Source organism: Carassius gibelio, chromosome B9 (assembly GCF_023724105.1).
Source record: "Carassius gibelio isolate Cgi1373 ecotype wild population from Czech Republic chromosome B9, carGib1.2-hapl.c, whole genome shotgun sequence".
In the NCBI taxonomy this organism is placed as follows: Eukaryota; Metazoa; Chordata; class Actinopteri; order Cypriniformes; family Cyprinidae; genus Carassius; species Carassius gibelio.
This window is the reverse complement of record NC_068404.1, coordinates 5,801,568-5,817,019: the sequence shown is the minus strand read 5'-3', so window position 1 is coordinate 5,817,019 and position 15,452 is coordinate 5,801,568. Positions and strand designations below refer to the sequence as shown.

Sequence of the window (15,452 nt, the reverse complement as noted above, 5' to 3'; positions counted from 1 at the left end):
TACAAACCAAAACCTAAACTTTTTTTTTATTTTTATATATATGTATTTTTGTCAATGTTAAAAAGTAATCATTCAAGTTATCAGCATTACCAGTCACAGACTGGCTTAACTGATTTGCACACTGACATATTAATAAAGCACAATTTAAAATATTTCTGAAGCAATTGTCAGACAATTTAAACGTGTTTTAAACATTCAACCAAAACATTTAATCAATCCTGAAAGTAGTCTATTTTCCGGCTTAAGCTAGACTTTGAATAACCGATTTCTAATTGTATCTCTTGATGTTGAACAGTAGTTCACCCATCAGTGTAATTGTCATCCCGTGGGAATTTAAAGAAACTGAGCTGAAAAACATCAACATTGATAGCATAATTTCTCAAAGCTAAGAGTAACAAATACAACAAAACTGTAAGCTGCCATCCACTAAGTTTGGCAGCACAACTAAAGAAAAAAAAAGGCACAGAGCTAGCTGCTACTTTAACCTGCAGTGCAGTTACAGTGGATTTTTCTGCCAAAACTGGCTGTTAGGCTATAAAAAAAGGAGAAGAAAATAAGATAAACTGAAAGTATAGATTGTCAGGCAGCTGTGAGTAACTTTAAAAGATATACATTCATCTGTCTTGCTCATGTGTGTATGTCTTGCTCACATGTGTATTTCCTCCTGTGCCAATGTTAGCAGTCATGGCACTGGTTGCCATCCGCTATGGTAAAACATCAAATAACTCACTGAGTTATGTCAAATAATAATTAAAATGTTTGTCAGGAGTTGATTAGATGTGAAATGTTGATAAAACAAGCAACCAAAATACTTTCTTTTCTTCTTTTTTTCTTGTAACTTTGCAGTCAACAGAAAATTAGGAAACGTTTAGGCCTACTGTACAGCAATATTAACTTTCTTAGAAGTGAAATGATTACAGTGTGAATGTATGTAATCATAACTGATAATAAAGAAACATTTTAAAACAACAATCTAATTGGTAGAAGGCCCATTAAGGGCATTTGTTTCAGCCCACAGACAGTCTTTCTTCTTCTTCTTCTTACAACTACAACGACTGTTGATACACTGAACACAGTCGTCAAGCGAGTGCTCCATGTCTCCAAATCAATGGAACAACAGCATGTCATTCTGACAGTAGATGAGGCTCTTTATCCGAAGTTGCTAGAACTGAAGTGGTCAGTAGAAGAATACAAGGACGTACTTATACCTTGCCTTGGAGGCCTTCACATTGCCATGAACTACCTGGGTGTGACAGGACAACACATGGTTGATTCTGGCCCGAGGGAGCTATGGGTCAAGTGTGATCTTTTGGGAGCAAATGCTGCTCAGCATGTCATGGCAGGAAAGGGGTATGCACGTGCTATGAGGACCCACAAGCTTACCCTGCAGGCTCTTTGGCAACTACTACTCCCACAGCTTTACACATATCTGGATGATGTTGATGTTACACTGAGAGTTGAACTCGCAGATCTCTGCCAGTCCATAGATGCTGATCACATCGCACAAATGGTCAACAAACTGACCAAAGACCGATTCCAGCAGCCCATGAAAGAGTTTTCTGCATCACTTGCAGTAGATGACCCGAATGCTGCATTCTGGTGGGACTATATGACTATGGTCAGCATTCTACTCTGTTTCACAAGAGCGCAACGTGATGGATTGTGGGAACTCCACCTGTATGCTTTCAAACGTATGCTGCCCTTCTTCTTCAGGTACGATCATATCAACTATGCCAGATGGGGTACTGTGTACCTGGCTGAGATGTCTGCTCTCCTAAAGAAAATCCTCCTTGAGTTTAAGAAAGGCAACTTTGTAGTAAAACGCAGTGATCGACGCTTCAATCAGGTTTCAGCGGATCAAAGTACAGAGTGGCTAAACGCTACAGGAAAAAAGAGTGGAGGCCTAGTAGGTATCACCAGGATACCAACATCCCTCAGTAGATGGACGCTGTCGTATAATCTGAAAACAGTCATAGCTTCTCAGACAACAGCGATGCTGAGACTGACAACAGATGATGAAGACGATGAGTGCACACACACAGAGTGCACAAAGAGTAGAATGGAAAGAGATGATTTGGATGAAAGCAGAATATGTCAATCATTAAAAGAGCACGGTGTATTTCTAGATGGTGGGGACACACTCAAGAACATAATCAACAAGGACGTGGTCACAACCCAGATTTAACAATCTCTGTTTGGTGCAGAACACCTTGGACAGGCACAAATGAAAGTGTTTGTGGACAAACGTCTGTGTGAACCTCCAGATAGTGACCAGCACTTGGATCTGAAGTCACCCATTCGAAAGAACAAAGCCAAAACGTTTGCCTCTTTGTATGAAGTCGTGCAACTTTCCAAGAAAAAGCAAAACATCATCAAAGTGGACAGGCAGATTCTACAAAGGCTCATCACAGCTTACAGAGCAGGTCGCAAGGTAGACCTGGAAAATATTCTCCAGCATGAACTCATGCCCATCCCGCCATCTCTGGCTGCAACTAACGGCAGTCTACATTCCACCAACAAATCTGTTTTAGCAAATATACTGACAAAACATATCCAAACCCGTGCAGATTTGCCCCTTCAGGAACCCTGCTGCTTTATTATTGATGGCCAAGAACTTGTAATGGGACTTGGGAAGCTGCCTGACATCACAACATTCGGCCACTATGCCAACAAGTTTGCTGTCACAGTGTTGAAGATGGTGGAGAAGTACCATAGGGTTGATGTAGTCTTCGACAGGTACCAAGACGAATCCATCAAAACAGACACAAGAAAGAAGCGTAAACAGCGCCACCGACCAGTATGCAGAGAGATCGTGAATTACTCTGTTCCACTTCCAGCAGACTGGTCGAGCTTCATGGCACTGGAAGAGAACAAAGCAGATCTTGCTCAACTACTCTCAAACCATCTGATAGAACACAGCCCAGAATATGAGCCAGTGGTAGTAGTATCAGATGGGTTTGCTGAAGCGACCACTGTCAAGTCATCAGATCCAGAACTTGAAATCTCCTCTCTGAGGGCTGACCATGAGGATGCTGATACACGACTGATTTTGCACTGCATTCAGGCTCCTATGGACACAATAGTGGAGTCAGTGCGTGACACAGACGTGCTTCTTCTACTTCTAGCACATCATAACAGAATTGGATGTACCCATCTCTACATGAAAGCTGGGACATCAAATGATCCAAAGTATATTCCAGTACATGACATTTGCAAGTTACTTTCTGATGATCAATTGGACATGCCATCACTGGCTGTGATAGTGTGTCTCAGTTTAGCGGTCATGGAAAGAAAACAGCCTGGCAGGTGTTTGAGCAACATCACACAGATCTTACTGGCCTTGGGAAGGGCCCTCTCACAGAAGATATTCTGAATTCAACAGAGAAATTAATCTGTAAGATGTATGGTGTGCCCGAGGTTGATACATGCAACAAAGCAAGAGTGAAGTTGTTTTGCAAAGGTCGTCCACAAAAGACTCTGCCTCCAACCTCAGATGCAGTAAAGTTTCATATCATGCGTTCACACTATCAAGCGACAATCTGGAACCAAGCTCATCTGCCACATCCTGATCTTCCTCCAGTGGATGAAATGGAATGGATGCACAAGGAAGGTCAATTAGTGCCACAGCTAATGTCTCTGCCACCTATGCCTAAAGCCTGCAGGGAGTTCACTTCATGTGGGTGTACCAAGAGATGCCTCAGCCAACGCTGCAACTGCAGGTATGTGTATAGGGAATTGGCTAATGTTGATACTTGTGTACAAGAATGTACAAATATGATAGACTGGTAGAGTATTCAAATTTACCTGTACTTGTACTGGTTGTAATCTATCTATTCTAATCTTCTGTTATTCAGAAAGAGTCGCTTGGAATGTATAGACGCATGTAACTGCAGAAAACTTGACAATACTTACCAGAACATTGAAGAGGACTGCGAATAAGCTGTCACTGTAACTTCTACTGGCATATAGTTCAATAAATATCACCATGACCCATGGATCTTCTTGCTTTTCGATCTTATTTGGTCGACAACTTCTTTATCACTAATGACCACTTTTTTCTCTATACTTGTGTGATTTTCAAGCTGATTATTGATACTTGATCTTTATCAGGACAGCATGTTAAATTCCCCATGTGTGAAAACTTTTTGTAACTTTATTTGTTTGTACTTTTGACCTGAAAACAAAATACTAAGTAAATGTAGCCTGGTAATATCAACAATAATAGTAATAATAGTAATAATAATAATAATAATAATAATAATAATAATAATAATAATAATAATAACAACAACTTAATTATGAATTAGTTAATAATAGTTAATAGTTAAAAACAACAATTTTTGCAATATCTAAGCAGTTTCTTCACATGATATCTTAAATCTGAATATGGCATTGAATTGCCCATGTAGGAAAACTTACAAAAGCACATTTATTTCATGTTTGTACCTTGTTTAGTCAAAAAGATACACAGAAAAATAGATTTCAGCCTGGTGTAGGTGGCCATTTTGAATTTCTTAATTTTTAGGTATTTTGGGACACTTTTGAGCTTCATATACAGCAGATTTGGATTCAGCACCCCTTAATACCCCTAGAAATGTTGTATTATATAAATAATCACAAAATGCCTTCGGGGTTCTGATTTTGTGAAAATTTTCGTCTGATTCCATCTGATTTCCGTCTAAAATAAAAAAATGCTTAGAACATCTTACCTTCAGTGTGAACGTAGATGGAGAGCTCTCCAGATTTATCTGAAGCAAATTTCTTCCAGGTGTTAGCAGTTAGAAGCCACCCCTCAACCTGACAGTAGTATTGCCCAATATCAGTGGGGTTGATCTGTAGCACAGTCAGTTTATAGTGTGTGGCAAGTGGTCGTCCAAACAGAAGATTTCTATCAGAAATTGCACCGTGTAAGATACCATCACGCCTGGCAGTGAATATAGCGACTTGTCCTTCTTTCTGAACCTTGAACCAGGTGACCTCAAAGACGGATTTATCGCTGGATTGTGAGTCAATGACACAGTCAATGGTGAACCCAGCCTGATGGTTTGTAACGTTGAGCGTTTGATTGTCCTTCTGAACATGCAGTTTACTTTCTGTTTAAATTAAACAAAACATCAAAGGTCAAACAACAGATTCACTTTTTCATCAAAGGGCAATTTTTGCCCCTTACATTGATTTTCAGGGGCATTTTTGTGTGCAAACCCTTTTCATGTAAATTCTTGCATTTTTTCAATAAACACAATTAGATTAATAAAACACAGGACTGTTAACAATCATATGAAACATGATATCAGTATCACCAAAAACAAATTCGCACTGTAGATGTGGCACAATAGTGGCATCTGAATTGGTTTTTAAATGTACTGTAGAGATGCCAAATGGAGCTCAGAGATGCCATTAATTTAATGTTTTAAAAATCAATGGAATATAGAAACAGTAAATGGGGGGAATATTATTATACTTTAAATATTAAACTAAAACCACCAGTTAGTAGTAGCAAGCCAGTGATTCATGGCTGATTCACTCTGAAACTAAGCACATAACTGTCTTCATGAATGGCTCATTGAATTGTTGACTCACTTAATACATTAAAAAAAGTTGAATACTTCAGGAAAAAAAAAGCCGTGTTTAAGGGAGAAGCAATGGTTCTCTTATGACTCTGAAACTATTTTACTTGGATAAAGCAAAAACAGTCGATACTTAATATTAATCATCCTTATTTGTAATGAATGAATGATTTTTTAAAATATATATACCATTAGATAAAATAGAAAATATAAGTGATCTTATGAGGAGGATAAATAAAGTGGTAGCACTTTATTTTACAGTCCGGTTCCTCATGTACATACTATGTACTTATTATAGTAATTTCAATAACTATGTAATAACTAGGTACTAACCCTGAACCTACCCCTAAACCTAACCTTACCCATGTAGTTACCTTGTGTTACCAGAACTTTCTTAGATAAATACACTGTAAGTTCACTATAAGTACACATTAGTACACGTACTGTAAAATAAAGTGCAACCAATAAAGTTGTGGTAGGCCAATAGAATATTTCAAAACTGGACTCTCCAACCTACAACCAGACAGATGGTCACACTTGGTTTCCGTTGGCCCTCACAATCAAGTTGGTATTGCTTAACTCTGCACTGGTAGCTTCCACTATCACCTATATCAGAGTTTACAACAACCAGATGGAAAGTATCAGGTGTAGGTCTACAGAAGTCTAACCTGTGCTTGTTGCTGGTTTTCTGTGTATAGACAACTGTTATAAGAGTATGACAATAAAGATATCCCATTAACAGATTCTGGGCTATTCTGAAACTGTAGTGATGGATAGGATCCTCTTTTCCAACATCCAAAAAGCATGTGTAACCCCTCTCACCCGGGTCCTCTCTGACGCTCCTCGCACTGAGCAGGGCTCGAACCCGGTTCTTCCGGCATGGGAGGCGGACGCACTAACAAGGAGGCTAAATGGCTACAGCCACTAGCGTCTATCGCTAGTGCGTCTCTTGAGATCGGGGAGTGAGGTTTACCTGCACAGCACTACTCGCTGGCCTCCGTTACACTCACCCCCCTAAACTTCACTCCCGTACGGGTCACGGCACCAATATAACCCCTCTCACCCGGGTCCTCTCTGATGCTCCTCACACTCGATCCGAACGGGCTCGAACCCGGGTCTTCCGGCATGGGAGGCGGACACACTAACAAGGAGGCTAAATGGCTACAGCCACTAGCGTCTGTCGCTAGTGCGTCTCTTGAGATCGGGGAGTGAGGTTTACCTGCACAGCACTACTCACTGGCCTCCGTTACACATGCAAGACCATTTCTAATAATTTGGCACATGCATTTTCAGTCATTTTGGAAGATTGTTCCTTTTCTTTCTCTTGGACACTCTTATATTTGTCATTGACCATTGATTAAATTAAAGCAAAAAATAATCTAATCAATGTAAAACATTTTTATGTTTAGAATATTGTGGTTAAATTAAAAGACCATTTCACTGAAGTAAAATATTCTTACCTTTCTCTTTGACAACCAGCTCTGTGGAAACAGACATTTTCTTGAGGGAATACCAGTCACCAAGAGGATCCTGGAGCCACTCTTCCACCTCACAGTGATATTGTCCACTGTCAGATGTTCTGACCTGCTGGATAGTCATCTGGAAGTTGTGTTTCTGTCTTATTTCCAAACGGATCCTCTGGTCCATCTCCAGGCCGGCTGCAGGGCCAAACTTGACTACAGCATCTAAGTCCATAGTTAAGAGCACCTGGGACCCAAACATCCATGTTACTGTGAAACGAGACGTATTTGTGGTTGTCTTCATGACTGAGCATTCAAGCTTAGCATCAGTGTCGACAGTGGTTTCCAGACGAGAAGTGGGTGAGAACAGGCTCATCTTGCTGTCTGAGAAAGAGACAGAGTGATGTTCAATAAACTACAGTTAAAAAAAAAAACAATGGTGGGTTCCAATATTTTGCACAGTATGTGCAGAGACCATATGGACATTTTACAGTAGTCTCTTTTAAAGTAGTCTCTAGGTATGTATATTAGTATTGTGTGTGTCACATTAACGCTCATTTGTGTTTCTGTTTGTGGTGCCATGGTTTAGTTTCCAATTATGTTGTAATTTTGAAAGACCTGGTATAATTTTCCAAATCACAATTTTCTCTCATGTGTACCAAATGTCAAAATTTTGCGTACACACCTGCTCATTCTTTATCACTATTTTTTTAGTCTTTTATAACAACAGTAACGTCTCTAGAACTATTTGTATTTACTAAAAACAGCAATAACAGTGAATTATGCATTATTACAAGTGATTATAACACTAAATCAGACTTATCTGTGCAATTTTATGTAACAAGGACACAAATAAAATGTGACCAAGATGGGTTTGAGGTAACTTTAACAGTTTGGGGATAGGGTACTGGGTATAAAGATTAGAGTATGTCAAAATATTTGAAGGTCAATGTATCGTTTCGACATAATACACTTTGAATAAATAGCTGTATTTACCAGGTTTGTGTACAATCACAGCTAACAGGTTGGAGTTCTTAAAGGCTTTCTGTACATCCTTTTGATAGGCATCAACTTGACACTGGTACTGTCCTTTTTGTTGTTTGCTGGCTCTCGGCACCATGAGAGTGAAACGAGTGTCTCCCGGCTGTACTTGAATGTTCAGCTGATAGTTTCTCTGATCTGCTCTCCATTCCATTTCTCCAGTGTGACTTATGGATAAAATATTTGTTTGAACAGTTGAATTGTGGGGCTGAAACATCCAGCGTAGAGCCAAAGACACTTTAGGCCCTCTGACTCGACATAGCAGTTGTACTGGAGAATCTATAGGTACATTTGTTGTACGACTTGTCAAGCTCACCACCATTAGAGATTCTGAAAAGAAACGTCTGCAGTGATTATTAAAATTCTAACATCAGTAACAGAACAAATCTGAGCAACGTAATGACAAAGAATTTATGACAGAATTTCTTGACAGTTTTCTCTATTACTGAGAATAATGTTATTTTATAGTAATCTTACCAACAGATTTAACTGTAATGGCTTTTTGCTGAGATTGGGTGATGGCTTTCATCTCTCCATTGCTCTGTACTGTCCATTCAGACACAATGCACTTATATTCTCCGCTGTCAGATACTGCAGATGCACCAAGCTGTAGAGTAAAGTTTCCAGCTGGAGAATGAAATGTTTGGACATTTCTGCTCTGATACCTTGCCCCAACATCTTTCATCACTCCCTCATGGGTCAGACTAACGACATCACTGAAGGAAGCCCCCGGGTCTTTCTTGTGTTGCCATGACACTGATAAAGGACCCTTGAATCCTGACACTGAGCAGGAGAGGTGTAGTGCATCTCCCTCAGTGACCGCATCCTTCATCAGCATGACCACCGCCAGATTACTCTCTGACCAGACAGACAAAAAACAGGCAAAATGTATGTCTTGTAATGCAAGCATTCCTTGGGAAAACTGTGACTAGATTATGTACCACAAAAATATATTTTATATAATTGCTAGCCATAGTATAACTAGTTTTGCACCCTTCTAACATATTCACCAGCCCCACCAAATCATTGCATTTATTTTGTTTTAGCTGCATATTTTAATATTTCTCATTCCATTGTTAATTTTGTATTTTACTTTCTTTTTTCCCCTGGACAGTTTTGCAATTCCCTAGCAATGCATTGATTCAGAACACTTTAGCAAACTCTACAATGACTCTACACAGGAGAAACAGTTGTCTCATTAATTACCTTTAGCCGTGATGCTCACAGTCTCTGGACTGGACATTTGTTTTTGTATTTTTTTGAAGGTGCCATCTTCATTCATGTTTTCCTGCCACACTTCACACTGGTATTGGCCGTGGTCCTCCGTCCGAGCCGAACGGACGGTCAGCAGGTAGTCCATGTGACTGGTTTTCACTGCTCTCATCTCTGCTGCATTCTCTCTGTCTTTGTAACTGTCGAAAACGGTGAGCACCCCAGAGGATCCGATCTGGGCCACTCTCTGCTGGTCCTTCAGCCAAGTCACAGAGAAGAAATGACCAGGAAGGTTCTGTGCATTCACACTGCAGCGGATGTCCAGTGCGTCTCCCTCCTGTAGTGGCCCCTTTGAAGCCTTCAGATTAACACTGAAGGAGTCAGCATCAGGGACCACTTTTGAGACACAGGAAACAGCATGATATTAAACATGTTCTCTTACACAACTTCCTGTGTATGACTGTACTCATACTCACTCAGACATTACAACAGGTTCTGACTAATATAGTTTGTGTCAGTGTTTCTTAATGGGTGATGGATACACAGACAGCAGGGGAAAATAAGAGTAAATGGCAACAGAATTCAACTAACAATACAATCATGTATAGTGAAGACAGAAATATTAATATTTAACAACTTTTAAATAAGAGGGAAAACACTTCCCATAACTTGTTCTTGTAAAAGCTATGCATCCAAAACCAACTCCGCTGTATAACAAGTCTGACAAAAATTTATTTTACATTTGGAAAGAGTTAGAAATGCTAACATGGTTATGCTGTGGCCTTCATCCTCAAAAAATATGAAAAAAAAAAACATAAAAATACTACTCCAGAAAATACAATGCAGAAAACATTAAATACAGGTTCAAGGTTGATAGAAACCACGAAACCTTCAAAATTTAAGAGACCTTTAGAAAAATCGGCATAAATTATAATACACATGATAATAAATATCAATGTTTACATTTGTACACTGAACTGTGTTGAGTCACTAAGTGTAAAATCAGACACACTCTCTATCTGTTTAAATCTAGATTAAAACCGCATCTCTTTCGCCAAGCATTTGAATAATGTTTCTTAAATTGTGAGTGTAGTTGCATCTGATTAAATGCGCATTTTTATTCTTTAGCTTGGGTTAAACAAATTAATTTTACTTTGTTGGATCAGCCGCTATGCTAATGATGTCTCTATTTTTTTTCTATGTTTTGCCACGGGATTTACATCCCGTTGTAACTAGGATTTACACAAGCTCCAGTTTGGATCCTGAACACCTGAGAAGAGATGATGCTGACCCTCAGAGGACCTCAGATGATGCTAACCCTGAATCAACAACTGAACCAACAAATATTGCTACAAGTGTGACTGCATCATATAATAATTATTAATTATTAATAATATTAATAATGTTCATCGCCTGGCGGACTACGTCTTGTATTAATATTTCAAAAAATCCTGTCATACGTGCACAAACTGACAGTCACCACTTATAAGCTATAACTAAATATTTTAGAAACATAATGCTCTGTAAAGTTGCTTTGTAACGATTTGTATTGTAAAAAGCGCTATACAAATAAACTTGAATTGAATTGAAAATCTAAAAGAGCCTCTGATTTAATTGACAGAATATAAATCTCACCGATTCGTTTAATCTCTACATCGCATGCCGTGGTGGTTTTGTGGGCAATCTGTGTCCAGGAACGGTCTGGGTCTTGGATCCACTCAATGGCTTTGCAGAAGAACTTCCCCTGGTCGGACTGCTGCACTTGAGGCATCTTCAGTCTGTAGGTTGTGTCCTCCACCTTATCCATGCTGATAAGACCAGCACGATAGCGATCCTCAAATCCAGCTCCTGGCTTTACAGTCAGATCTTTGTCCAGAGTAATGATTGGCCGGGGGTTTTCATCCTCTTCACCATGAAGAAACCAGGTGACCGACAGATGAGTGTGTTGAAAAGTCTGGCTGGAGACCTGGCACTCAAGCTGAAGAGGATCCCCTTCAGACAAGCTCTGAGAAGGAGAGCCCGAGTACGATGCCTCCAGGGTGTCTGCTATCACTGTGGAGAAAACAGACTTTTTATTTATTTTTTGCCATTGAAAATGTATTAATAAAGTGACAAAAAGTGATTGACCAATATCCATTTTTCAAGCCAGTACCAGCATCTAGAGAACTGATATCAGCTGATACTACATCAGTGACTGATGGATGATGCAGTAGTGTTTATTATGAATATAACTTACAGCCAAACGCCTTCTTTTGGGATACATCGGAAAGTGAATGGATTTTAAATAATAAATTTCTCTCACATCATCTCATTAAATCACCCAAACCCTCAAAATAAATAGCTATCTTACCATTAAGCTTTGCTTCATCATCATAATCTCCGTAATATGCACCACCTGTGTGTTTGGTCACACAGAGCAGATCACCTGCATCATTCTCCTGCAAATCTTTGATCCACAAGACAACTGAAGATCCTGACAGCCTTTCAATATAAATCTCTTTTTTTCTTATTCTACCGGAGAACATTCCGTAGGAAAAGTCTTCTTTACTGGTACTGATTATATTTATCTCCATATTTTGTTTCTTGAGAATGAAATCAAAATCCCTCTCAGATGGGCCTGTAAACCCTGTTGTGTTACAGGATATGGAGATGGGGTATCCTTTCACTCTATACAGAGGACCTTCCTGGATCTGGACCTGAATCTGACCACTGCACAGATCTGTGTGGAGAGAGGCATTAGATCGTTAGAGGCAAACCTTTAAGATACATTATCAATACATTTCAGCTTTTGATTATTATGGTTGCTTGTGTTGTTACTTTAGTCATTCTGCATGTATTTAAATGATTCTTTTAATTTACAAACCATTTTGGGTTCATTTTAACATTTCAACCCAGCAGTAGTTTTAAATGTATTTTGTGTAATGAAATATGTTTGTTCACAAATCCTAGTGTGTTAAAATTAATATTACAAACGTTCACAAATGTTCGAATATTCCTGGTGGAAATTTAAAATGCATACCCATGCATACTCTAACAAAGGGCTATTCAAATCTTGCCCTGGAGGGCCAGTGCACTGCAGAGTTTAGCTCCAACTAGGGCTGCACGTTCTCAAGTTTTTCATTAACCGTTAACCGAGGCCCTTAGCGGTTAATACTCGGTTAACCATAGTGTGCCATAGTAACCATAACCATAGTAATTTCCGGACATTGGCCGAAAAAAAAAAAAGGAATGTCCGAAAAAATTTAATCTCTCCGGTCAAATTGTCCTATTAAAACTGCCTAATAATGCCGCCCATTAACACAATCTGAATTTGAGAATAAGCCTAAAATGTATAAGGCAAAAGGTAACAAGCAGACTCCGCGGCCGCCTCGCTAAGGCTATGACTATGACTATGTTTGACACGTACAATATTTGAAAATCGATAATTATTTATTTCTTTATTTAAATTACATTTATATCTGAATTTATGTCAACCTATAGACTTTCAAATATCAAAATGTCATGAATTAATATGTATTTTTGTACAAAATGACATATAAACATATTTTCCTATTATACTTTGCCTGGAAACGCTTCCAACAAGGCGTCGGTTCTATTTCTAGCATGCACGCGTCGAGCCGCGCCTGAGCCGCGCGTCTCACGCAGGCAGTCGGCAAGCTCTAACCTGTTAACATGGGAACCGAATTAAAAACAGACACGCTACGCAGCTGAGATGCTTTCGCCACGCATCCAGTGTGTCCTGACCGGCCTAATGATGCCCGGGTGTTGGCTGTTGAGATTACAACAACGAGGTTGTACTTGAAGTATATCTAAGCACTGTATTGCAATACTTGCATTTTGCCCCGTCACTTGTATTAGCCCGCTTCATATTAGAAAAATGACTTCTTCTTGTGGACATTACAAATGTCTGGGAGCGCTCTGGCGGTCTCTGGTGGTGCAAAAATGTATTACAACTAAATTCAATGCACGCCATTGACGTCACTTCACCGAGCAAAATGTTTCACTCGGTTACACAATTTTTAACGGTTAATCGGTTAACCGGTTAACCATGGACACCCCTAGCTCCAACCCTGATCAAACCTACCTAACTTTGGTTTTCTAATGATCCCAAAGACATTGATTAACATGCTCAGGTGATGAGTGCACTCTGCAGTGCACTGGCCCTCCAGGGCAAGATTTGAATAACCCTGCTCTAACAGATAAAATGACCCACAAGAACTGTAGATCAGATCTACAAACATGGAGAGGAAAAAATGCATTTATAGACCAACAGAGAGGTTTAGTGGATAATTAATGAGTAATTAATAATTAATATCAAGCTTGCTGATATTTGGCCTTTAGCCTTTTAATACATCATTATGCAAAAATATGAAGTCTCCACATGAAGACCCATGACTAGCAGATCAAACATTAGTAGTATGACCCCCCCCCCCCCCCACCCCCTTAAAAAAAGTAAATAGAGCATTGTATAAGTATTATAAATGGGGTTCTTAGAAGCAGAAGTGCCATAGTTGGGTAAATGTCTATAAGTGGTGAATGGGATCTACAACTGTGTGTGTGTGTGTGAAAATGGAATTCCCGTTTGCATTAGAAGCAAAAGAAAAAGAAAAATACATAAAAATCTACAATCACATGTCTATGACTTTCCAAGAGAGAGAGAGAGAAAAGCAATATATTTATAACTGTGGTCAGAAGAGAGAATGTTTTTTTTATAAACACCCACAAAACATTTTTAACTAGTTTTCTGAAATGTAATGCCAAGGTGAAACTATATCACAAAGTACAGTATTATAAATTAATTATTAAAAAAAAAAGGTTAACGGTTTATTTTACAGCGTCCTTTTTACACATTACATGTAGCCTACTCACTATAGTAACAACACTAAATTCAATAATTGCATTTAATAAACCTAAACCAAACCCTAATCCTAAGTATACCCTATAGTGAATATTGTTAATTAATATTACTAATCACTGCAATGTACAATTACATGGTAACAACACGGACAGCATACAATAAACTGCAACCAAGCCTTAGATTTACGATGTAGAAACAATTCTGGGAAAAGGGAAACTGCACATTTTGTAGTAGGTACTGCCATATTTGAAGTTCGTTTTATTGTGTAGTGTTGCCAGAAGTGTTTGTTTACAGATTACACAGATTACAAAAAAAAAAAAAAGATGTAGGCCTATCCTTTCATAAGCTATGCTTTAGCTATTAATATACCGTGTGTGTACTAATATGAACACTTTTGTTACTAGGCCCATGTATCTTTAAGGAAACCCTTCAGGGGTTAATAAAATACAAAGGTGTACGTTACCTGGTGAAAGGGTACCGCCCCAGTGACAGCTTTTGTACCCTTGTTGAGAGTTTAGTTTGTAATAAACTGGCAAGAATTTATGATTTTTTCCCACACTCAATTTAATATTTCACGCCCAAGTAATCATTTATTTGGTGAAATCCGTGTATTTTAGAATATCGTCGTCGTCGTTTGACTTGTTCGTTTGTATGACCTCACCGATTTTAACCTCTTCACGGAAGCTTCGCGTCGAGATCTGATCTGACCCTATCCGGGTTTATTTTGCCATAACAACCTTTTTATGTTGTTACAACATTATGCTTAACGTAAATAACACTTTAATGGCACGAAGGTATTGTTTCGCTTCAGAATATATTTTACAAAGCGCATAAAACAATGAACTTTCATGGTATCGTTTTGTAAGGTTTGGAGCCTCGTGAAAGTCGTTCACTGAAAATCGTTCAGCAGCTTGTTTTTTATGTTTATTAACATTTTACATTCCACATTCTGTTTGATTTGGGTCAACACGAGGACACAGTTTTCATTTTGGTGTGAGCATTTAAAGTATTCTACAACTTTACGTCGTCAATGACATAAAGAGAACTTAAGCCTATATCCTATACCCATGCATGCACTTAAATTAGAAGAAATATGTAAATTCGGACTATGTATTTGTAATTTATAGTAAAATTGTGTCCAGTCTTACCAAACTGCAGGAGTCCTGAGATATACATCATTAGTGGCAGGTGCCACAGCCGGCACCAAAGGTCCATCATCCTTAAACTGATCGATCCTTCTGCTTTCTCCCTCATCTCTGCAGTTATACAGGTTTCAACAAGAGCGCCTAAACCTGATAGATCCTCTTTGACGCA

The 15,452-nt window shown here is 38.9% G+C and overlaps 1 protein-coding gene across 1 annotated transcript; it reads right to left on the bottom strand.

Annotated features, from left to right (window-relative positions):
- On the bottom strand, positions 1-15,452 carry LOC127964721 (immunoglobulin superfamily member 2-like). Its single transcript, XM_052565032.1, has 8 exons — positions 15,287-15,452; positions 11,631-11,999; positions 10,916-11,332; positions 9,275-9,676; positions 8,546-8,926; positions 8,024-8,398; positions 7,028-7,411; positions 1-5,093 (listed from the first exon to the last, which is right to left on the bottom strand). Exons 1-8 carry the CDS (start codon positions 15,390-15,392, stop codon positions 4,696-4,698), a joined length of 2,832 nt encoding a protein of 943 aa, XP_052420992.1. The 5' UTR covers positions 15,393-15,452; the 3' UTR covers positions 1-4,695.

What these genes read in the sequence shown, in the direction of transcription:
- LOC127964721 (XM_052565032.1), bottom strand. Translation starts at nt 15,392, where the DNA reads ATGAGGGAGAAAGCAGAAGGATCGATCAGTTTAAGGATGATGGACCTT. An exon ending in TGTAGAGATTAAACGAATCG is followed by an intron (nt 9,677 to 10,915) that starts GTGAGATTTATA and finishes GTGTCTCAAAAG; the next exon opens with TGGTCCCTGATGCTGACTCC. An exon ending in GCTGGTTGTCAAAGAGAAAG is followed by an intron (nt 5,094 to 7,027) that starts GTAAGAATATTT and finishes TAATTTAAACAG; the next exon opens with AAAGTAAACTGCATGTTCAG.